The following is a 25,381-nucleotide window of genomic DNA, read 5'->3' as shown; positions in this document are numbered from 1 at the left end:
GTACATAATTAAAATGGATAAGTACTAGTAAGTCAATTCTTGGTTTAATGTTAGAAAATTGTATATCGATTAGATGTCTGAAGGTGGAATTGGCCTTTTATATTCATACCTATCTATGTATAAAATATTTCACAACAAAGATGAAGAGTTAAAATTAGATGAGATAACGTATGGAAAACACCTGACACATGGAAACATGCAAGGAAAAGGAGGGGGGAAACTGGTTATACTACTTTTTCTATTTAATAGACATTTACTGAATGCCTACTATATCCCAGGTTTTTAAAATCCCTCCAACACTGAAACTGTAACAGGAAAACAACATGAGAAGTGGAAAGAGTAGAGATATAAGAATTGCAAAGCCAAGGTTTTACTCCAACCCCAAACATACAAACACCCACCCACCCTTAAAGAACTCACTTAGATAATTTCTAACTTTCAATATCTTATCTTTAAAATAAGCTGAAGCAGCAGGGTAGGCAGGAGGTTAGAAAAAGAATCTCTGAAGTGCCTTTCAGGATGAAAATTTCAGATATTATGTGAAAAGTAATGTTCTACCATCTAATCTCTGTCTGTATATTTAAGTACCTGTGAGAATATTGGTATACATCAGATATTAGGTTTTGGTGTTCACTATAGCCATAGCCATAAAGCCACACATTGTTCTTTATGCACAGGTTGGCATACTTTATACCTCATGACCCTACCATCCTGGTCTCTGCCGATGCTGACTTAAGGGCAATCACGTATTAGACTACACTATATAAGAGTTCTGGCTACTGGGGAGCCCTATACAAAATATAATCAGATTCTCTCTTAAGAAATTCAAATATAAGACATTAAAAAGGTAAGTACAGAAAAAGGACGAGGAGCAGAGTTTAGCCAAGTCCTCACTTAGCCATGTCTTACAACAAAATAAGCAGCTCGAAAGCACACTCTGTACCTGGCGGGTCAGTCCCTAGAATAAATCAGTCTGAAAAACTTGCCAGTTTTCCATGAAGCCTGGTTGAATGTTTGCTGGGACTGTTCCTTTTCCTCCTAGTGTACTTACTAGTGTACCCTCACAACAAGTCGCATTAACTAAGATAACCAGAGCCCATCTATGTTCACTACAACCTGAAGTCCGAACAGGTAATAACTACTGGAGGAGTGCTAGAACAGCTCCCAGTCTTTGACTTCCATAATATGGAATCTTACCAGACCACTCTTCATCCTGTTTTGAAAGGTATGTTTTGGTCCCCACTACTACATAATACATTTGCCAAATGGACCCCTAAAATCATCATAAGATGATTAGATTTTAAGTGAAGAAATTATAAATTTATTAAAGTAAGTGTAGGGACAACAGTGTGTTGTGGAAATTACTATCTCAACAGGTAAGAAGCCAGGATCCTAATTTCCATTCTAATTCTTTTTTTTTTTTTTTTTGCAGTATGCGGGCCTCTCACTGTTGTGGCCTCTCCCGTTGCGGAGCACAGGCTCCGGACGCGCAGGCTCAGCGGCCATGGCTCACGGGCCCAGCTGCTCCGCGGCATGTGGGATCTTCCCGGACCGGGGCACGAACCCTTGTCCCCTGCATCAGCAGGCGGACTCTCAACCACTGCACCACCAGGGAAGCCCTATTCTAATTCTTATAATATGGTCTTTGAAAAATCTGAGCCTAAGCTATCTAAGCCTAAGGTCACACCCTTAAAATTAGAAAAAGTAATTTATTATCTGCCTGAAGGTAGGACTAGGTGATTTCTTGAGGTATTTTCCACTTCTAATGGCAAAGATTCTCTGATTAGATAAACAATATTCCAATCTAATCTCATTCCTGTTTGTTTCCTCTGGCAAAGGAGGCAGCCTGACTGCCCCAATGTACCCCAAGATGTTTGGAGCCAGGAAGAGAGAGCAGTCTTGTAACCTAGCCACAAGTACATATAACATACTCTGATGTCATAAAATCCTGATCATACAATCTTTAAAGATAAGTAAAAATCTCGACAGTTTCAGGAACTAAATGTTTTCATTAATTGAGTGTACAAAAATATTTTGTTCTTTTTAATTTGTTCTTTTTAATTTGAGTAGTTTTTATTTTTAAATAAACCTGAACAGAAAACAATAAAATTGCATTGTGAAACAAAAGAATGTTGAAAAGTCTTTCAATCCTTTATTCTATGACTATTAATTTGCTATTTATCGGAGGAGAAGAAATTTTTCTTTTGTAGTGCTTCCTGCTTACTAGATGATAACATTACTAAAATTTTATTCAGGTGGCAATTAAATGCTAATTCCCTCTGCTATTTTTATTCCATTTCAAAACGATTTCTCTTAAATCTCATTAAATTTATTTTAAAAGCTCACCCAGATATGTAACACCAAAAATGACTGAGAAAAATGATCTTTTATCAATACCATGAGAAGCATTTCTCGTATACACTGAGTTTCAAGAATAAAATTAAATGCAAACTGTCCCCACAAAGTCGTGCTGTTTCCAATTATTTAATATAAGTACATACCTCTGCTTCCATGTGATAAGCATTTTCTACCCTTTGAAAATCCTTTGTCACAGTTACATTTTCTGACTGAAACAGAAAGTACAAGAGAATAATTACTAAATGGTTACTAAATGCAATTACTCTAAAACATAAAGTCTAAACCTGAACTTATTAAAATCAGAATGACAAAATATGCAGAAAGAACTGGTTTGCCTGGTGTTTTAAAACTTTCCTAAAAGTAACATAAAATAAATTCAGAAACTTACACATATTTGCTGAAATTTCATCATAACTGAATTTCATCACTACACTTGTAGTAATTTTTACATTAGCTAGTACAAAAAGTATGAACTTAGGGTGCTGTATACATATATATATGAAGAATTATTTGTACATAAAGCATTCTGAATGTTGTAGGAATGTTAGAGTTTTAAAAATGTTTAATATACAAATAATACAAATTTACTGAACATATAGTACACAACTTCGGGCAAGTTACTCAACTTTTTTGAGATTTAGTTTCCACATTTATAAAATTAGGTTACACTACATGTGAGGTAGGAGGTAGACTGGCCCCAGGCTGAGCAGCTGGAGTGTGTCAGACTGAGCAATTGGAGCTTGTCTCCCTACCACACCCTGGCCCCTGACGACATTTCAAGGAAAAAGATAACAGTAGGAGCAGACAGGAACTAAGCTCTGCTGCAGTGAAAAGATAAGATGACCACATCTTTCATTCTTCAGGTCAAGGAGACCTCCCCAACTGCACGTGTACAGAAAAGTTCCTAGGGAATCAAAAAGGGAGGGGGTGCTAACCCATAATATGTTCTGCCGGTCTCCTAGAGACCCTCACACTGGAATCCATCTTGGCCAAAAGATGCGCATGCACATTAGACAGGACCCTGAGTCAGATCGGATATGGGGAGCAAGCAAGATGATTGGCCAGAGGAAAAAAGACTCGGAAGATGGCCCCTACATAAGCAACTTAAACCACCCCTTTAGCGCTCTTTATTAGCGAAGATGCCCACACTCTTCTCTGAGTGTGTAGCTCTGCTTTGCTTCTGTCCTAAATAAGCTGCTTTTCTTTGTGCTCTACCACACGTACTGTGCTTCTAATAAACTCTGTGTCTGCTTTACAAACTTGGTCTCTGTAAAATTAGTTTTTCAAAGAGGTCAAGAGCCAGGGCTCTACTTCTAGCCACTAGCCCCTAGTGGTCTAGTGGTTAGGATTCCTGGTTTTCACCCAGGCAGCCCAGGTTCGATTCCCAGGCAAGGAACTAAGATTTTGCTTCAAGCTGCCATTCACTGCTGTTACCCCAATATCACATGGGACTGTTTTGAGGATTTAATGAAAAGTTGTAAATAAAATGCTTGACACAGAAGGCACTCAGTAAACACACATGCTATACCATTATGATATAAATATTTCCTGCAATACTGGACCCAAGCCAGTCTGTTCTTAGAAAAGTAATATTAATGCTTTTTGATTCTCTGGGTAAGTATAGGTTATATAATTCTGATTAAAAAGTTAAATTTCTTATTTACATTTCAAAAGGGTTCTAAAATTTAGTAAAGAAAATTCGGGGTAAGATGGCGGAAGAGTAAGACGCGGAGATCACCTTCCTCCCCACGGATACACCAGAAATACAGCTACACGTGGAACAACTCCTACAGAACACATACTGAACGCTGGCAGGAGACCCCAGACCTCCCAAAAGGCTCGCCCCGCACTCCGTGCCCCTCCCTCCCGCCCGGCCTGAGTGAGCCAGAGTCCCCGAAGAGGCTGCTCCTTTAATCCTGTCCTGTCTGAGCGAAGAACAGACGCCCTCAGGCGACCTACACGCAGAGGCGGGGCCAAATCCAAAGCTGAGACCCAGGAGCTGTGAGAACAAAGAAGAGAAAGGGAAACCTCTCCCAGCAGCCTCAGAAGCAGCGGATTAAAGCTCCACAATCACTTGATGTACCCTGCATCTGTGGAATACATGAATAGACAACAAATCATCCCAAATTGAGGAGCCAGGAGTCAGTGCTGTGCCTCTGAGGTGGGAGAGCCAACTTCAGGACACTGGTCCACAAGAGACCTCCCAGCTCCACATAATATCAAATGGCGAAAATCTTCCAGAGATCTCCATCTCAACACCAGCACCCAGCTTCACTCAACGACCAGCAAGCTACACTGCTGGACACCCTATGCCAAACAACTAGCAAGACAGGAACACAATGCCACCCATTAGCAGAGAGGTGGCCTAAAACACCACCAGACATGGACCTGCCCACCAGAAAGACAAGATCCAGCCTCATCCACCAGAACACAGGCACTAGTCCCCTCCACCAGGAAGCCTACACAACCCACTAAACCAACCTTAGCCACTGGGGACGGACACCAAAAACAACAGAAACTACGAACCTGCAGCCTGCAAAAAGGAGACCCCAAACACAGTAACATAAGCAAAATGAGAAGACAGAAAAACACACAGCAGGAGAAGGAGCAAGATAAAAACCCACCAGACCTAACAAATGAAGAGGTACTAGGCAGTCTACCTGAAAAAGAATTCAGAATAATGATGGTAAAGATGATCCAAGATTCTATTTCCAAGATCCAAAATCTTGGAAATAGAATAGACAAAATGCAAGGAACAGTTAACAAGGCCTAGAAGAACTAAAGATGAATCAAGCATCGATTAAAAACACAATAAATGAAATGAAAAATACTCTAGATGGGATCAATAGCAGAATAACTGAGGCAGAAGAACAGATAAGTGACACGGAAGATAAAATAGTGGAAATAACTGCTGCAGAGCAAAATAAAGAAAAAAGAATGAAAAGAACAGAGGACAGTCTCAGAGACCTCTGGGACAACATTAAATGCACCAACATTCGAATTATAGGGGTTCCAGAAGAAGAAGAGAAAAAGAAACGGACTGAGAAAATATTTGAAGAGATTATAGTTGAAAACTTCCCTAATATGGGAAAGGAATTAGTTAATCAAGTCCAGGAGGCACAGAGTCCCATACAGAATAAATCCAAGGAGAAATACGCCAAGACACATATTAATCAAACTGTCAAAAATTAAACACAAAGAAATCACATTAAAAGCAGCAAGGCAAAAACAACAAATAACACACAAGGGAATCCCCATCAGGATAACAGCTGATCTCTCAGCAGAAACTCTACAAGCCAGAAGGGAGTGGCAGGACATAATAAAAGTGATGAAGGAGAAAAACCTGCAACCAAGATTACTCTACCCAGCAAGGATCTCATTCAGATTTGATGGAGAAATTAAAACCTTTACAGACAAGCAAAAGCTGAGAGAGTTCAGCACCACCAAAGCAGCTTTACAACAAATGCTAAAGGAACTTCTCTAGGCAAGAAACACAACAGAAGGAAAAGACCTACAATAACGAACCCAAAACAATTAAGAAAATGGGAATAGGAACATACATATCGATAATTACCTTAAATGTAAATGGACTAAATGCTCCCACCAAAAGACACAGATTGGCTGAATGGATACAAAAACAAGACCCATATATATGCTGTCTACAAGAGACCCACTTCAGACCTAGAGACACATACAGACTGAAAGTAAGGGGATGGAAAAAGATATTCCATGCAAATGGAAACCAAAAGAAAGCTGGAGTAGCAATTCTCATATCAGACAAAATAGACTTTAAAATAAAGACTACTAGAAGAGACAAAGAAGGACACTACATAATGATCAAGGGATCGATCCAAGAAGAAGATATAACAATTGTAAATATTTATGCACCCAACATAGGAGCACCTCAATACATAATGCAAATACTAACAGCCATAAAAGGGGAAATCGACAGTAACACAATCATAGTAGGGGACTTTAACACCCCACTTTCACCAATGGACAGATCATCCAAAATGAAAATAAATAAGGAAACACAAGCTTTAAATGATACATTAAACAAGATGGACTTAATTGATATTTATAGGACATTCCATCCAAAAACAACAGAATACACATTTTTCTCAAGTGCTCATGGAACATTCTCCAGGATAGATCATATCTTGGGTCACAAATCAAGCCTTGGTAAATTTAAGAAAATTGAAATTGTATCAAGTATCTTTTCCGACCACAATGCTATGAGACTAGATATCAATTACAGGAAAAGAGCTGTAAAAAATACAAACACATGGAGGCTAAACAATACACTACTTAATAACAAAGTGATCACTGAAGAAATCAAAGGGGAAATTAAAAAATACCTAGAAACAAATGACAATGGAGACACGACGACCCAAAACCTATGGGATGCAGCAAAAGCAGTTCTAAGAGGGAAGTTTATAGCAATACAATCCCACCTTAAGAAACAGGAAACATCTCGAATAAACAACCTAACCTTGCACCTAAAGCAATTAGAGAAAGAAGAACAAAAACATCCCAAAGTTAGCAGAAGGAAAGAAATCATAAAGATCAGATCAGAAATAAATGAAAAAGAAATGAAGGAAACGATAGCAAAGATCAATAAAACTAAAAGCTGGTTCTTTGAGAAGATAAACAAAATTGATAAACCATTAGCCAGACTCATCAAGAAAAAAAGGGAGAAGACTCAAATCAATAGAATTAGAAATGAAAAAGAAGTAACAACTGACACTGCAGAAATACAAAAGATCATGAGAGATTACTATAAGCAACTCTATGCCAATAAAGTGGACAACCTGGAAGAAATGGACACATTCTTAGAAATGCACAACCTGCCAAGACTGAATCAGGAAGAAATAGAAAATATGAACAGACCAATCACAAGCACTGAAATTGAAACTGTGATAAAAAATCTTCCAACAAACAAAAGCCCAGGACCAGATGGCTTCACAGGCAAATTCTATCAAGCATTTAGAGAAGAGCTAACACCTATCCTTCTCAAACTCTTCCAAAATATAGCAGAGGGAGGAACACTCCCAAACTCATTCTATGAGGCCACCATCACCTTGATACCAAAACCAGACAAGGATGTCACAAAGAAAGAAAACTACAGGCCAATATCACTGATGAACATAGATGCAAAAATCCTCAACAAAATACTAGCAAACAGAATCCAACAGCACATTAAAAGGATCATACACCATGATCAAGTGGGGTTTATTCCAGGAATGCAAGGATTCTTCAATATACGCAAATCAATCAACGTGATACACCATATTAACAAATTGAAGGAGAAAAACCATATGATCATCTCAATAGATGCAGAGAAAGCTTTCGACAAAATTCAACACCCATTTATGATAAAAACCCTGCAGAAAGTAGGCATAGAGGGAACTTTCCTCAACATAATAAAGGCCATATATGACAAACCCACATCGTCCTCAATGGTGAAAAACTGAAACCATTTCCAATAAGATCAGGAACAAGACAAGGTGGCCCACTCTCACCACTCTTATTCAACCTAGTTTTGGAAGTTTTAGCCACAGCAATCAGAGAAGAAAAGGAAATAAAAGGAATCCAAATCGGAAAAGAAGAAGTAAAGCTGTCACTGTTTGCAGATGACATGATACTATACATAGAGAATCCTAAAGATGCTACCAGAAAACTACTAGAGCTAATCAATGAATTTGGTAAAGTAGCAGGATACAAAATTAATGCACAGAAATCTCTGGCATTCCTATATACTAATGATGAAAAATCTGAAAGTGAAATGAAGAAAACATTCCCATTTACCATTGCAACAAAAAGAATAAAATATCTAGGAATAAACCTACCTAAGGAGACAAAAGACCTGTATGCAGAAAATTATAAGACACTGATGAAAGAAATTAAAGATGATACAAATAGATGGAAAGATGTACCATGTTCTTGGATTGGAAGAATCAACATTGTGAAAATGACTCTACTACCCAAAGCAATCTACAGATTCAATGCAATCCCTATCAAACTACCACTGGCATTTTTCACAGAACTAGAACAAAAAATTTCACAGTTTGTATGGAAACACAAAAGACCCCGAATAATCAAAGCAATCTTGAGAACGAAAAATGGAGCTGGAGGAATCAGGCTCCCTGACTTCAGACTATACTACAAAGCTACAGTAATCAAGACAGTATGGTACTGGCACAAAAACAGAAAGATAGATCAATGGAACAGGATAGAAAGCCCAGAGATAAACCCACGCACATATGGTCACCTTATCTTTGATAAAGGAGGCAGGAATGTACAGTGGAGAAAGGACAGTCTCTTCAATAAGTGGTGCTGGGAAAACTGGACAGGGACATGTAAAATTTGAGATTAGATCACTCCCTAACACCATACACAAAAATAAGCTCAAAATGGATTAAAGACCTAAATGTAAGGCCAGACACTATCAAACTCTTAGAGGAAAACATAGGCAGAACACTCTATGACATAAATCACAGCAAGATCCTTTTTGACCCACCTCCTAGAGAAATGGAAATAAAGACAAAAATAAACACATGGGACCTAATGAAACTTCAAAGCTTTTGCACAGCAAAGGAAACCATAAACAAGACCAAAAGACAACACTCAGAATGGGAGAAAATATTTGCAAATGAAGCAACTGACAAAGGATTAATCTCCAAAATTTATAAGCAGCTCATGCAGCTCAATAGCAAAAAAACAAACAACCCAATCCAAAAATGGGCAGAAGACCTAAATAGACATTTCTCCACAGAAGATATACAGACTGCCAACAAACACATGAAAGGATGCTCAACATCTTTACTCATTAGAGAAATGCAAATCAAAACTACAATGAGATATCATCTCACACCAGTCAGAATGGCCATCATCAAAAAATCTAGAAACAATAAATGCTGCAGCGGGTGTGGAGAAAAGGGAACCTTCTTGCACTGCTGGTGGGAATGTGAATTGGTACAGCCACTATGGAGAACGGTATGGAGGTTCCTTAAAAAACTACAAATAGAACTACCATATGACCCAGCAATTCCACTACTGGGCACATACCCTGAGAAAACCATAATTCAAAAAGAGACATGTACCAAAATGTTCATAGCAGCCCTATTTACAATAGCCCGGAGATGGAAACAACCTAAGTGTCCATCATCGGATGAATGGGTAAAGAAGATGTGGCACATATATACAATGGAATATTACTCAGCCATAAAAAGAAATGAAATTGAGCTATTTGTAATGAGGTGGATAGACCTAGAGTCTGTCATACAGAGTGAAGTAAGTCAGAAAGAGAAAGACAAATACTGTATGCTGACACATATGTATGGAATTAAAAAAAAATGTCATGAAGAACATAGGGGTAAGACAGGACTAAAGACACAGACTAGTAGAGAATGGACTTGAGGATATGGGGAGGGGGAAGGGTAAGCTGTGACAAAGTGAGAGCGGCATGGATATATATACACTACCAAACGTAAGGTAGATAGCTAGTGGGAAGCAGCCGCATAGCACAGGGAGATCAGCTCGGTGCTTTGTGACCGCCTGGAGGGGCGGGATAGGGAGGGTGGGAGGGAGACGCAAAAGGGAGGGGATATGGGAACCTATGTATATGTATAACTGATTAAATTTGTTATAAAGCAAAAAAATAAAAAATAAAAAAATAAAAAAAAATAAAATTTAGTGAAATGAACTCTTGACCTACTCCCATCCTTGGGGATAGACAGAACTTATATTTTATAAATTTTTGTATCTTTAAAAATATATGCTAAATAAATAATATTATGCCCAATAATGATTTAATTATAAGTTATTTGGTAAGGGATTTAGCTGCACCTGAATTTTAAGATATACACTAATTTCAAGCCATTATATGACCTAGAAAATTCTAAAAAGCTTTAACCTGAAAATCTGAACTTAAGTTCTAATTATAGCTCTGATGTCTGTTACCATGAAAATATTTATTTTTTATGATGAATGTAATATTTACTAATTGTGGAAAAATTACAATATGGATATAGATAAAATAAACCAGTACTTTATACACTGCTTGAAGTTGAAAACATGAAACTTGAAACAAAAAGCATTTCTGTCATTTAATATTCTCTTATGACATGTAAACATATCTTCTATTTTCTTGGATGTCTTTTTTTCATTTTTCCCCCACTTCACTTGATAAATACATATAAAAATTCTGATTAAAAAATTATTAGAGAAATAATCTTAGGAAAGTTAGCTGAAAAGAAAGTATCTTTTACTGTTGCACTTAACAATGTTATTGCTTTTATAAAAATAATATATGCTAATTAATGAATATCTAATACTAGAGAAAAGAACAAAGAAGAAAGTAATAAGTCTCTAAACCCAGTACTATTAAAATTTCAGGGCTTCCCTGGTGGCTCAGTGGTTGAGAATCCGCCTGCTGATGCAGGGGACACAGGTTTGTGGCCCGGTCCAGGAAGATCCCACATGCCGCGGAGCGGCTGGGCCCGTGAGCCGTGGCCGCTGGGCCTGCGCGTCCGGAGCCTGTGCTTCACAATGGGAGAGGCCACAGCAGTGAGAGGCCCTTGGTGTTCACTCTTGGTGTTGTATATTCTGTGGGTTTGGACAAATGTATCATAATATGTATCCACCACTATTGTAGCAAACAGTATTTTAACCACCCTAAAAATTCTCTGTGCTCTGACTCTTTATTCCTCCCTCTCTCCCAAACCCTGATCTTTTTAATGTCTCTATAGTTTGCCTTTTGTAGACGTGTCATACAGTTGAAACATTACCATATGTAGCCTTTTCAGATTGGCTTCTTTCACTCAGTAACATCCATTTAAATTTCTCCCATGTCTTTTCATGGCTTGATACCTCATTGCATTTTGGCACTGAAAAATACTCCATTGTCAGTTTATTTATCCAGTCAGATTCTGAAGGACATCTTTGTTGCTTCCAAGTTTTGGCAACTGGATTGTCTTTTCATTTTCTTAACAATTTCTTTCACAAAGCAAAAGTTTTTAATTTTGATAAAGTTCAATTTACATTTTTGTTTGTTTTTTCATGGATTGTGCTTTTGGTAATATAACTAAAAAGTCATTTTCAAACCCAAGGTGACATAGATTTTCTCCTTTACTTTCTTCTTCTTTATGTTTTACATTTAGGCCTATGATCCATTTTGAACACATTTTTGTATAAGATGTGAAGTATTTGTTGAGGTTCACTTTTTGCATATGGACATTCAACTATTATGGCACCATTTGTTGAAAAGACTCTCCTAACTCTCCTGAATTGCATTTATACCCCTAGTGCTTTTCTCTCTGAGAAAGAAAATATTCTTAGAAGCAATTTCATTTAGTTTATCCCAGTGACGCTTAAAGCAAATGTGTTTAGTTTAAAAGCAATATATGTAAGATAGTTACCTTGCTTATAAATGTAGTAACATATTTAATAAACATTGAAATTCCAAATATTATAGGGAATGAGGAAATAAAAATTGCCTCTTGGCAATCAGACTTAGAAGTTCTAAGCAGAATATAAACAGTTTTCAACAGGACACAGAACCAAAGTTTCTAACAGAAACTAACTGAACTGCAACAGCAAAAGTGATTAACATTCTTCCTCTGCTTGATTGCCGCCTTTACAGAAGCCAACTCTATCCTAACTTTAACCCTCTGGGTTTCCTGTGAAAAAAATGAATAAAATAGCCAATCACCAAACTGCCCCTTCTTCACTGATCCTTCCTTAGAACCACTCACAGCACAAGTCCAAAACCTATAAGAGGTCTCTCCTTACTCCCCCTTTTTGAAACACTCTTAAGGTCCTTTGAGATGCATTCTTGTTTGCTACATCATGCTAAATAAACCTAAATTTGTTTCACTATAGATATATTCCTGATGTGTTTAGCTGGTGGGATCCCAGACAAAGCATGAGATTTTTTTGTTTATCTATAGGGCAGTGGAACTCAACCAGAGGGAGCTTTTGCTCCCCACAGGACATTTGCTATGTCTGGAGATATACTTGATTGTCACAATGGGTTGGGAGAGTACACTGCCGTGATGCAGTGATTAGACAAGGTGAACAAGTATCCTTGTTTACCAGGAACTGAGGAGATTACTGAGACATGGGGCTTTCAGTTGTAAAACTGGGACAGTCCCAGGTAAACTGGAATAAGTTGGTCACCTTATAGGTAGTGGCCAGGAATGCAGCTAAAATATTCTACAATGCACAGGACAGCCCCTCCCAACAAAGAATTATCTAGTCCAAGATGTTAATAATAGTGCCAAGATTGGGAAATCCTGCCATACTGGTGATAAACTAAAAAATATTAAAATATACAAGCCTAGTCCATTAAGTTTTCCCAAGTAACCTACCGATATTTTATATTTAAATACAAAAGACAGAGTTTTAAAATACAAAATAGTCAATATAAGAATAATTATTTAAATATATGAAAGAAGCAAGGTAACATTCTAAATAGCCATAAAAAACCCCATGTCATTATAGGAATAAACTTAAAAAGGGTAAACAAAAGAAAACCATAAAAGTTTACAGAAAAACAGCTCGAATGGACTAGGACAAATACTGTAAACTCAGCAATTCTCCTGAAATTAATATATAAACAATACAAAATATGAACAGATCTTTTATTTATAGAATAAAATGTAGAATTTTCCACTGTCTGGATTTCCTGATAACATCCCCATGGTGTCATTTAACATGTCCCTTGCAGACAGGAAACCTTTTCAGTAGAAGAGTAATGAGGGGAGAACTTGCCCTACAAATGTTCTACAAAGATGTAATAAGTTAATGTGGTTCTAACACAACAAGGTGACCAAAAGAACTAAAATAATCTGTAATAAAGAATGTCTGAATACCACAAATATAATACCAGTAACATTTCAAAACAATAGGCACAACAAACAATATGGAATCCTCATGTCTACATTCTGCCCTTACTCTCTCGAAGCAGCAACTATGTGGTTCAGGGTAAGCCCTGACAGGTCAAAGCCATTCAGGATTACACATCTAACTTGCCACAGAATTACGTTAAAAAATGGGCAGAAATCAAATCTAATCTAATTAGTGTATAGCATTTCTCTGGCCACAAAGACAAGTTGAGGTTGTCCACTTAGAGTGAACTACAGGAATTTTTATTTTTATGCGGTTGCAGGAAATAAGAACCATTGTCTTTCTCTTTATGGTACCGTGTGTCATGAAAGGCTTGGGAGTGGTGCAGTCATTTTGGTATCATACAGAAAGCTGCAGGTAAAGCCAAGAGAACTACATCAAAATAGAGCCTTGACCATTGCATAAGTGAAAACCATAATACAACTTGACCGTAAGGTCAAAAAAAGCAATAATTTTTATTTTTAAGGGCAGTTGAGTTACATTCTTGCACATGCAGTAAGGGAAAGACAGACTTCAATAAATGATTTCGATAAATATTTTCTCCTAAATGGCTAAGTACAGCAACTTACCCATTTAGGAGAAAACAAAACCCTTTTCCTTATACCAAAATAAATTCCAAATGTAGTAAATATTTAATGTACTATAATGGGTCCCTAAAATTTCTAGGAAATATTAGTTAACGGTTTTATGGCCTCAGGCTTGGGAAGGACCCAATAAGCATTACACCAAAGTCAGAAAACATACTGAAAACATTAATGAATTTGACTAAATAAATCTTTAAAATTTTCAATGTTTAATACTGTAAACAAAGTTACATGGCAAATATGAAATTGGGAAAATTTTTGCACTATATGAGAGCTACTGATAATCTTAATTTTTAAAGTTCTCATAAATTAGTAAAGAAAAGATAGGAGAAAATCGGCAAAATATTATGAACTGGCAATTTACATGAAAAAATTTTAACCTCAAATGTAAAAAAAATAAAGCATAAGAAATAACAACACTTTTTGGACTACTGAACTGGCAAAGTTAAGAAGAAAATAATGCCCACTGTGCCAAGGATATATTTCTAGTGAAGAATATATTTCTTCCTTGAGTGTAACTTTTCATAAGACTTAAAAATATGCATAAGCCAGGAATTACTGTCAAAAGAACATAATGAATAACGTGTATAAATACCTAACAAGGATATTCATTTTGTCACCATTTTTTTTTTTTTTTTTTTTTTTTTTCTTTTTGCTGTATGCGGGCCTCTCACTGTTGTGGCCTCTCCCGTTGCGGAGCACAGGCTCCGGACGCGCAGGCCCAGCGGCCATGGCTCACGGGACCAGCCGCTCCGCGGCATATGGGATCCTCCCAGACCGGGGCACGAACCCGTATCCCCTGCATCGGCAGGCGGACTCTCAACCACTGCGCCACCAGGGAGGCCCTTGTCACCATTTTTAATAATAAAAAACTGAAGCCAACTCATATATGTTCAGTCTATTCATACCACTCCCTATCTTTATTTGGGTGCACCCAGAAAGACTCTGAGACAAGGATTTGAGAACAAGCAGTTAATTTTTAAGATGATTCCAAGAAACACCACAGCGGAGTAGGAAGTGAAACAGAGAAGGAAAGAAAGCCATTGAAGGGTGTGTTGTCAAGCAGTCACTACTGTGGGCAACTGAAACTTACTCCTGCAGAGAAACTCTGGGAGCTGGGGTAGAACACATGCCTTAGAGCCATCCTCCCCAAGGGTGAAGGAATCTGGGGTCTCTTTCCACTCACTCCCCTCAGCTGTTAGTGGAAGGCTGCTGGAGCAGGGGGAGAGGCTGTTAATTTTCTGGTAGTATTTTCGGGCCCACCTGTAGGTAGAGTGGCTTCCTGCAGCCAGGGAAAGCTGTCAAAGAATGCACAAGTGTTGGCAGATATAAGGTGGGCCTGCATGCACACAAATGTGAAGAGCCAAGGGATACAAATGTGGGGTATCAATAACATCTGCTGCATCCCCCACCTGAAACTCAATCACCTGCTGCCAAGACAATAAAGCAGCAACATGCTATCGTGGTTAAAGAGCATGGGCTCTGAGGTCAAAGTTCTTGACAGGAGTCTAAACTCTATCACTTCCTACCTGTGTGATCTTGGTCAAGCTACCTGCTAATAATCACTCTGGTCCCGAGAGTTCTCATCTGTAAAACAGCCACTGAGATACCAGTCTCATATAGCAGGAGCGAATATCAAATGAGATAACATTTGTAAAAAGTCTAGCAATAGTAAGCAGATTTTATTATCAATAATATCCAACCCCTCAGTATGGCACACAAGGCCTTCCTCCATGCTCTGCCTACAGCTTTCTTCCTCAGTCTGATCTCTTAATTCCCCTCCATTTTCTCCAGGCACTCCTGTGTTCTAGCCATGCTGAACTGCATATAGTGCTCTGAACACATACACTTGCTGCATTCTAGGGTGGAACTGAAATGCTTTCCTTTCAGCCATTGTTTAAGACTCGATACAAGTGTCACTTCCACTATGAAATCTTTCTGGAATTCCTCAAGTAAAATGAACATTATTTCCTTTCTTACACTGCTGTACTGTATCATGTACATACTTTCATCACACCACTACATATTAGTCTAGTCCTATAATGAGACTCCTTCAGCACAGTGCCTAAGTTTTACTCATTCTCTATTTCTGGTGTCTAGCAACATGCCTGAAGCATCCATTACACATTTATCAAAAAATACAATTATGAATAGGCAAACATTGGAGCTTACAGCCTATGGGGGGAACATACAAACCAGAAAACAAAATAATTACATGTTGTGTTAAATGCTATTCAAAAATGAAGTGATAGGGAATGCTTAATAAATGTTTTATGGTTGAATGGTAAATACTGCTTAGAACTTTAAAACATTTTTCCATGAAAACAACACTAAAAATGAGGGCTACGCCTCCACATGTGAAACTATATATCACCATAAAACTACATGATCTACACGACTGTTGAACTAATAGTTCATTCATTTAGTGCTTCATTCATTTTTTTTCTTTTATTCATTTAAAAACCATTTTCTAAGTACACATTATGTGATGTGTATGAAACATAATCCATCAATACAAAGCAAACAAGAGACAAAATGGTCTGTGCTCTGGAGAGCTTCAGAATTTGGAGGAGAGACAAGAAGAGCAACAATTATAATATAGAGTGATACGTTTTATTCAAGGTGGGGAATGGAGTGTGGTATGGCAGGGACTAGTGTTATGTTAGGAAAACGTGCTAAGGAGGTGAACTTGGGCTGGATTTTAAAGGAAAAAAATGGGAGTCAGTTAACGAGGGGAGAGAGATGACAGGAAATGACAAAGTTAGGCTCCATCTATTAAGCAAAAGAATTTGGAATATGAGGGGCCCTTTAAGCAGGGGAGTGATGTTTATAAACCCAGATTTTAAAGTTTAAAATGAATAAAGACTTTGTGAAGACACATTATAATTCATCCTGAAAAGTAATATAAATTAATTTTTGCGTATCTACTGAACAAATTATTTACATGACCGCTTTCCTCCATCAGCAGAGATAACTGGGAGATTAATGACCTTTGTATGTCTTGTCTTGAGCACTAAGTCTAAATGTAATTATAAATTGGATGCAGTGATTTATTTGGTTTTACATATTAGAAGTTACAGCCATGTGAGCTCAGTATACATTTTAAGTAAATAACTTAAGAATTAGTTATATTATTCAAACAGGCCTGTAGCATTGGCAGCAGTTTTTGTGAGAAAATATTTTTCTATATATTAATTCACTTTATTCACATAATTTATAATTAACATTAGAATTCTTCTAAACTGTAAAATCATTTAGAGACATCTTTTCAAAATGTCTTTTTAAATAACTCTGTGTTTATAAATGCAGTACAAATGTATTTTCTCCTTAAAATAAAGACTTGCTTTTTCAGGGTGTGTCATTTCTAACAAAAGCACTTTTATGAACTCAATGTTGGGAGGGCATAAATCACAGCTCTGGCCTTTAGAGTCCTCCTCTTTAAAACGAGTGAACTGAGACAATGACCCATGCTGTGCTTTCTCATTCTCTTTCATTCTAATTTTCTGGAGCCTAGGCTAGTTGGAAGAAACCTAGATTTTGGTTTCAGGAACACAGAAGTTCAAATACAGCCCTGGCTGAAGTTCACAGCATTACTTAACCTCCTTAAATCTGGAAATTGGGGATATTAAAACCTGCCTAACAGGGCTGTTGTGCTGATTAAATAAGGCTGGTTCATTTTTTTCTTCTTTTCTTAGAAGTAGGCTTAAAGCAAGGTTTATTTAGCTATGTGTCTCATAGACATCTCTGGTAAGTAGAAGTATTTCATATATGTGGCATCTACAATATACTGGCTTAATTTTCTTTTTAAGCTAAAAAGAAAAAATTTGGAGAAATTTTTTGAGTCTTTATAAAACGAAAATGGGTGCAATTCCACACCCCCTCGCGGGCCCCACGTTATTGTTTGCATAAAACTACTGAAGTATCACTTCATGCAAAGCTTTACCAGGGGGAAGACCTTCAAGATGACGGACGAGTAAGATGTGAAGATCACCTCCCTCCCCACAAATACATCAGAAATACATCTACGTGTGGAACAACTCCTACAGAACACCTACTGAATATTGGCAGAAGACCTCAGACTTCCCAAAAGGGTCTTGGTGATCCGGTGGGGAGTCAGGCCTGTGTCGCTGAGGTGGGAGAGCCGAGTTCAGGACACTGGTCCAAAAGAGACCTCCGAGCTCCACGTAATATCAAATGGTGGAAATCTCCCAGAGATCTCCATCTCAACGCTAGGATCCAGCTCCACTCAACAACCAGCAAGCTACAGTGCTGGACACCCTATGCTAAACAACTAGCAAGACAGGAACCCAACCTCACCCATTAGCAGAGAGGCTGCCTAAAATCATAAAAAGTCCACAGACACCCCAAAACACACCATCAGACGTGGACGTGCCCACCAGAAAGACAAGATCCGGCCTCATCCACCAGAACACAGGCACTGGTCCCCTCCACTAGGAAGCCTACACAACCCACTGAACCAACTTTAGCCACTGGGGGCAGACACCAAAAACAATGGGAACTACGAACTTGAAGCCTGAGAAAAGGAGACTCCAAACACAGTAAGTTGAGTAAAATAAGAAGACAGAAAAACACACAGCAGATGAAGGAGTACGGTAAAAACCCACGAGACCTAACAAATGAAGAGGAAATAGGCAGTCTACCTGAAAAAGAATTCAGAGTAATGAGAGTAAAGATGATCCAAAATCTTGTAAACAGAATGGAGAATACAAGAAGCATTTAACAAGGAGCTACAAGAACTAAAGAGCAAACAAACAATGATGAACAACACAACAAACGAAATTAAAAATTCTCTAGAAGGAATCAATAGCAGAATAACTGAGGCAGAAGAACGGATAAGTGACCTGGAAGATAAAAGAGTGGAAATAACTACTGCAGAGCAGAATAAAGAAAAAGTAATGAAGAGAACTGAGGACAGTCTCAGAGACATCTCGGACAACATTAAACACACCAACACTGGAATTACAGGGGTCCCAGAAAAAGAACAGAAAAAGAAAGGGACTAAGAAAATATTTGAAGAGATCATAGTTGAAAACTTCCCTAATATGGGAAAGGAAATAGTCAATCAAGTCCAGGAAGCACAGAGAGTCCCATACAGGATAAATCCAAGGAGAAACACACCAAGACACATATTAATCAGACTATCAAAAATTAAATACAAAGAAAAAATAATAAAAGCAGCAAGGGAAAAACAACAAATAACATACAAGGGAATACCCATAAGGTTAGCAGCTGATCTTTCAGCAGAAACACTGCAAGCTAGACAGGAGTGGCAGGACATATTTAAAGTGATGAAAGGGAAAAACATACAAGCAAAATTACTCTATCCAGCAATGTTCTCATTCAGATTCAATGGAGATATTAAAACCTTTACAGACAAGCAAAAGCTACGAGAATTCAACACCACCAAACCAGCTTTACAACAAATGCTAAAGGAACTTCTCTAGACAGAAAACGCAAGAGAAGGAAAAGACCTACAAAATCAAACCCCAAACAATTAAGAAAATGGTAATAGGAACATACATATCGATAACTACCTTAAATGTAAAGGGATTAAATGCTCCAACCAAAAGACATAGACTGATTGAATGGATACAAAAACAAGACCTGTACATATGCTGTCTACAAGAGACCCACTTCAGACCTAGGGACACATACAGAAAGTGAGGGGATGGAAAAAGATATTGCATGCAAATGGAAATCAAAAGAAAGCTGGAGTAGCAATTCTCATCTCAGACAAAATAGACTTTAAAATAAAGACTATAACAAGAGACAAAGAAGGACACTACGTAATGATCAAGGGGATCAATCCAAGGATATATAACAATTGTAAATATTTATGCACCCAACGTAGGAGGACCTCAATACATAAGGCAAATGCTAACAGCCACAAAAGGGGAAATCGGCAGTAACACAGTCATAGTAGGGGACTTTAATACCCCACGTGCACCAATGGAGAGATCATCCAAAATGAAAATAAATAAGGAAACACAAACTTTACATGATACATTAAACAAGATGGACTTAATTGATATTTATAGGACATTGCATCCAAAAACAACAGAATAAAACTTTTTCTCAAGTGCTCATGGAACATTCTCCAGGATAGATCATATCTTGGGTCACAAATCAAACCCTGGTAAATTTAAGAAAATTGAAATCGTATCAACTATCTTTTCCAACAACGATGCTATGAGACTAGATATCAATTACAGGAAAAAATCTGTAAAAAATACAAACACATGAAGGCTAAACAATACACTACTAAATAACCAAGAGATCACTGAGGAAACCAAAAAATACCTAGAAACAAATGACAATGAAAACACGATGACCAAAAACCTATGGGATGCAACAAAAGCAGTTCTAAGAGGGAAGTTTATAGCAATACAATCCCACCTTAAGAAACAGGAAACATCTCAAATAAAAAACCTAACCTTACATCTACAGCAATTAGAGAGAAAAGAACAAAAAAAACCCCAGAGTTAGCAGAAGGAAAGAAATCATAAAGGTCATATCAGAAATAAATGAAAAAGAAACGATAGCAAAGATCAATAAAACTAAAAGCTGGTTCTTTGACAAGATAAACAAAATTGGTAAACCATTAGCCAGACTCATCAAGAAAAAAAGGGAGAAGACTCAAATCAACAGATTTAGAAATGAAAAAGGAGAAGTAACAACTGACCCTGCAGAAATACAAAGGATCATGAAAGATTACTACAAGCAACTGTATAACAATACAATGGACAACCTGGAAGAAATGGACAAATTCTTAGAAAAGCACAACCTTCTGAGACTGAACCAGGAAGAAATACAAAATATAAACAGACCAATCACAAGCACTGAAATTGAAACTGTGATTAAAAATCTTCCAACAAACAAAAGCCCAGGACCAGATGGCTTCACAGGCAAATTCTTTCAAGCATTTAGAGAAGAGCTAACACCTATCCTTCTCAAACTCTTCCAAAATATAGCAGAGGGAGGAACACTCTCAGACTCAACCTATGAGGCCACCATCACGCTGATACCAAAACCAGACAAAGATATTACGAAGAAAGAAAACTACAGGCCAATATCACTGATGAACATAGATGCAAAAATCCTCAACAAAATACTAGCAAACAGAATCCAACACCACATTAAAAGGATCATACACCATGATCACATCGGGTTTATCCTAGGAATGCAAGGATTCTTCAATATATGCAAATCAATCAATCTGATAAACCATATTAAAAACTGAAGGAGAAAAACCATATGATCATCTCAATAGATGCAGAAAAAGCTTTCGACAAAATTCAACAGCCATTTATGATAAGAACCCTCCAGAAAGCAGGCATAGAGGGAACTTACCTCAGCATAATAAAGGCCATATATGACAAACCCACAGCCAACATCATTCTCAATGGTGAAAAACTGAAACCATTTCCTCTAAGATCAGGAACAAGACAAGGTTGTCCACTCTAACCACTATTATTCAACATAGTTTTGGAAGTTTTAGCCACAGCAAACAGAGAAGAAAAAGAAATAAAAGGAATCCAAGTCGGAAAAGAAAAAGTAAACTTGTCACTGTTTGCAGATGACATAGAGAATCCTAAAGATGCTACCAGGAAACTACTAGAGCTAATCAATGAATTTGGTAAAGTAGCAGGATACAAAATGAATGCACAGAAATCTCTGGTATTCCTATACACTAATGATGAAAAATCTGAAAGAGAAATTAAGGAAACACTCCCATTTACCATTGCAACAAAAAGAATAAAATACCTAGGAATAAACCTACCTAAGGAGACAAAAGACCTGTATGCAGAAAACTATAAGATACTGATGAAAGAAATTAAAGATGATACAAATAGATGGAGAGATATACCATGTTCTTGGATTGGAAGAATCAACATTGTGAAAATGACTCTACTACCTACAGCAATCTACAGATTCAATGCAATCCCTATCAAACTACCACTGGCATTTTTCACAGAACTAGAACAAAAAATTTCACAGTTTGTATGGAAACACAAAAGACCCCGAACAGCCAAGGCAATTTTGAGAAAGAAAAACGGAGCTGGAGTAATCAGGCTCCCTGACTTCAGACTATACTACAAAGCTACAGTAATCAAGACAGTATGGTACTGGCACAAAAAGAGAAATATAGATCAATGGAACAGGATAGAAAGCCCAGAGATAAACTCATGCACATATGGTCACCTTTTTTTGACAAAGGAGGCAAGAATATACAATGGGGAAAAGACAACCTCTTCAATAAGTGGTGATGGGAAAACTGGACAGCTACATGTAAAAGAATGAAATTAGAACACTCCCTAACACCATACACAAAAATAAACTCAAAATGGATTAAAGACCTAAATGTAAGGCCAGACACCCTCAAACTCTTAGAGGGAAACATAGGCAGAACACTCTTTAACATAAATCACAGCAAGATCCTTTTGGACCCACCTCCTAGAGAAATGGAAATAAAAACAAAAATAAACAAATAGGACCTAATGAAACTTAAACCTTTTGCACAGCAAAGGAAACCATAAACAAGACCAAAAGACAACCCTCAGTATGGGAGAAAATATTTGCAAATGAAGCAACTGACAAAGGATTAATCTCCAAAATTTACAAGCAGCTCATGCAGCTCAATATCAAAAAAACAAACAACCCAATCCAAAAATGGGCAGAAGACCTAAACAGACATTTCTCCAAAGAAGATATACAGACTGCCAACAAACACATGAAAGAATGATCAACATCATTAATCATTAGAGAAATGCAAATCAAAACTACAATGAGATATCTTCTCACACCAGTCAGAATGGCCATCATCAAAAAATCTACAAACAATAATTGCTGCAGAGGGTGTGGAGAAAAGGGAACCCTCTTGCACTGTTGGTGGGAATGTAAATTGATACAGCCACTATGGAGAACAGTATGGAGGTTCCTTAAAAAACTACAAATAGAACTACCATATGACCCAGCAATCCCACTACTGGGCATATACCCTGAGAAAACCATAATTCAAAAAGAGTCATGTACCACAATATTCATTGCAGCTCTATTTACAATAGCCAGGACATGGAAGCAACCTAAGTGTCCATCGACAGATGAATGGATAAAGAAGATGTGGCACATATATACAATGGAATATTACTCAGCCATAAAATAAAACGAAATTGAGTTATTTGTAGTGAGGTGGATGGACCTATAGTCAGTCATACAGAGTGAAGTAAGTCAGAAAGAGAAAAACAAATACCGTATGCTAACGCATATATATGGAATCTAAAAAAAAAAAAAGGTTCTGAAGAACCTAGGGGCAGGACAAGAATAAAGAGGCAGACGTAGAGAATGGACTTGAGGACACGGGGAGGGGGAAGGGTAAGCTGGAACGAAGTGAGAGAGTGGCCTGGACAGATATACACTACCAAACGAAAATAGATAGCTAGTGGGTAGCAGCTGCATAGCTTAGGGAGATCAGCTGGGTGCTTTCTGACTCCCTAGAGGGGTGGGATAGGGAGGGTGGGAGGGAGACGCAAGAGGGAGGAGATATGGATATATCTTTATACGTATAGATGATTCACTTTGTTATAAAGCAGAAAATAACACACCATTGTAAAGAAATTATACTCCAATAAAGATGGTTAAAAAAAAAAAAAAAGCTTTACCAGGTTGGGAGGAAGCCCTGTTTTTCACTTGCTAATTCCGTGGTGCAGAATAAAAACAAATAATGATTTGGTGTGTAGCACACTACTTAGGCAAGCATTTACATCTAATGTTTCATGTTTAACCCTTCGTCATTTCAACGTTAAAAACAAAATTATTGCAGCAAATATCGCCAAATAAAACCCCATTCCATTTGAATTCTTTTATTTTACAAGTCTCTGCAGCTGATAATTACTTTCATCAAGAAGGATGGGCCAGAGATTCACTCTGCCAGGTCCTTGCGCCTTCTAATGCCACCGATGACACAAAAGTGTCCCAGACGCTCCCCACCCCCCAACCTCCGCCGCCGGGTTTTCTTGGGCAGGCTAGAAGCTCCTCGCCCGCGGAGCTCTCACCTGCACGCCCTGCTGCTGGAGGGTCTGCGTGATGTAGTCCAGGCGGCGGCAAACGCTCTTCTTGGCCTCGGCTGCCGCCTCCTTGGTGCTGCTCATCTGCACGACCACCTGCGCCCGGTCGGGGGTCGCAGACACCTCCGCAGTGCCGCTTACATGCACCTCGCGCGTGGCAGTCTGGGCCTGCGCTGAGGAAAGAGGGCGGCGGAGGACGGGCAGAGTCTCTCCGCCCGAGGGCAGATAGTTCTCCCGGCCCCGGTCAGCCCAGGGAACCAGTTCCACGAATACCCGGGACTGAGGGGCCTGTTGCACCGACATAGTGAAGGCAGCTGGGTTTCCATAGCAACTCAGAGCCTACGGCGGCCGCAGGGGCCCAATCGCGTCAGGGCTTGCTCCTGCGCGGCGCAAAGAATGCCGGGATGAGCTTGGAGGTCCAGGAGCTCGTGGCGCGAGGTACTTAAATCCTTGCGGAGCGTCTTAATGCGTCTTCTTTACAAGTTGTTGGCTGAGCGGGTCGCTCTGGTTTTTAACTTGTTTACCTTACGGCCTTCAAAAACCGTAGCGAGGTTTCTCTGCGGCCTCCCTGTCAGTGAGCTCCTATTTCCACACGCTCCGTCGGCCTCGGCCGCCACGTACCTTGCCTCCTCGGAAGTTTCCTGATAGGCCCCGCGGCGCTTTTATCTTTCTCTGATGCCAGTCTGGGATTGTCAGAGCTTTGTCTTTCCTTTTGTCTGACTTTACCATTTCACTTGGGCACAGCTTTTTGGACCGCGCAGCACCATGGATCGCCGGAGATTTGTGTTGGAATGAATTGCTCTTTACCAGTTTGATCTTGGAAGTTTATGATTCCTCGAATCTCAGTTTCATCGTCTATAAAGTCGTGTTGATAATACATTCACATTTGCAGTGTGGTTATAAAGTGTTTGCCATATGGAAAGCAGAAAATAATGGATAGTAGTAATAGCTAAAGCTTTGGCGTGCTTTTCAAGTCTCTCGAATTTTCTCTAAAATTCCTGGAATGGTTCTGGCCTTGAATAAGTACAGGCGAAACTCAAGCGGTAGCAAAGCACATACAACATGGACACTGCAGGGCCTGTACTACTTAGTTCTTGTCTATACCCTTTGCTTGGCACAACAACAGACTCCTTAACCCAGTGACCTGCATTAAGTAGGTTTTCTTCTTACCATTAGGTAATGATGTACAAAAGTAGCCCTCCTATACCATGAGGAAAAAAAATTTGTTTTTGGATAACTAATTTTTTAAAAAAAAGGACAGCTATTCTCTTGAAAGGAGCCTGAACAAGCCAACTGACAATCTTCAGGTAGTTTCTTCTCTATCATTTTTCTTTTATTTCTGATTAGTATAATTCAATTAAATCAGATGGTACCCCCCCACCTTCATTTGGCTCATTACTGGGTAAAGTAGTTTTGTATATATTTATTTTGATGTTTATTATTAGC

General features: G+C 38.4%; 1 protein-coding gene across 1 annotated transcript in view; it reads right to left on the bottom strand.

The window, feature by feature from the left end:
- IRAK1BP1 (interleukin 1 receptor associated kinase 1 binding protein 1) overlaps positions 1 to 24,254 on the bottom strand; it is a 39,450-nt gene extending 15,196 nt beyond the window's left edge. Inside the window, exons 1-2 of the mRNA XM_082634363.1 lie at positions 23,924 to 24,254; positions 2,502 to 2,567 (exon numbers count right to left, since the gene is read on the bottom strand). Of these exons, the coding sequence (XP_082490489.1) occupies positions 2,502 to 2,567; positions 23,924 to 24,238 (381 nt within the window). The 5' untranslated portion in view covers positions 24,239 to 24,254. The remainder of the gene's footprint in view (positions 1 to 2,501; positions 2,568 to 23,923) is intronic.
- Positions 24,255 to 25,381: the final 1,127 nt, after the last annotated feature.

The sequence above is a fragment of the Mesoplodon mirus genome (genome assembly GCF_964341445.2).
Source record: "Mesoplodon mirus genome assembly, chromosome: 10".
NCBI classification, from domain to species: domain Eukaryota; kingdom Metazoa; phylum Chordata; class Mammalia; order Artiodactyla; family Ziphiidae; genus Mesoplodon; species Mesoplodon mirus.
The sequence above is the reverse complement of the archived record's forward strand: the minus strand, read 5'-3'. Positions and strand labels throughout refer to the sequence as shown.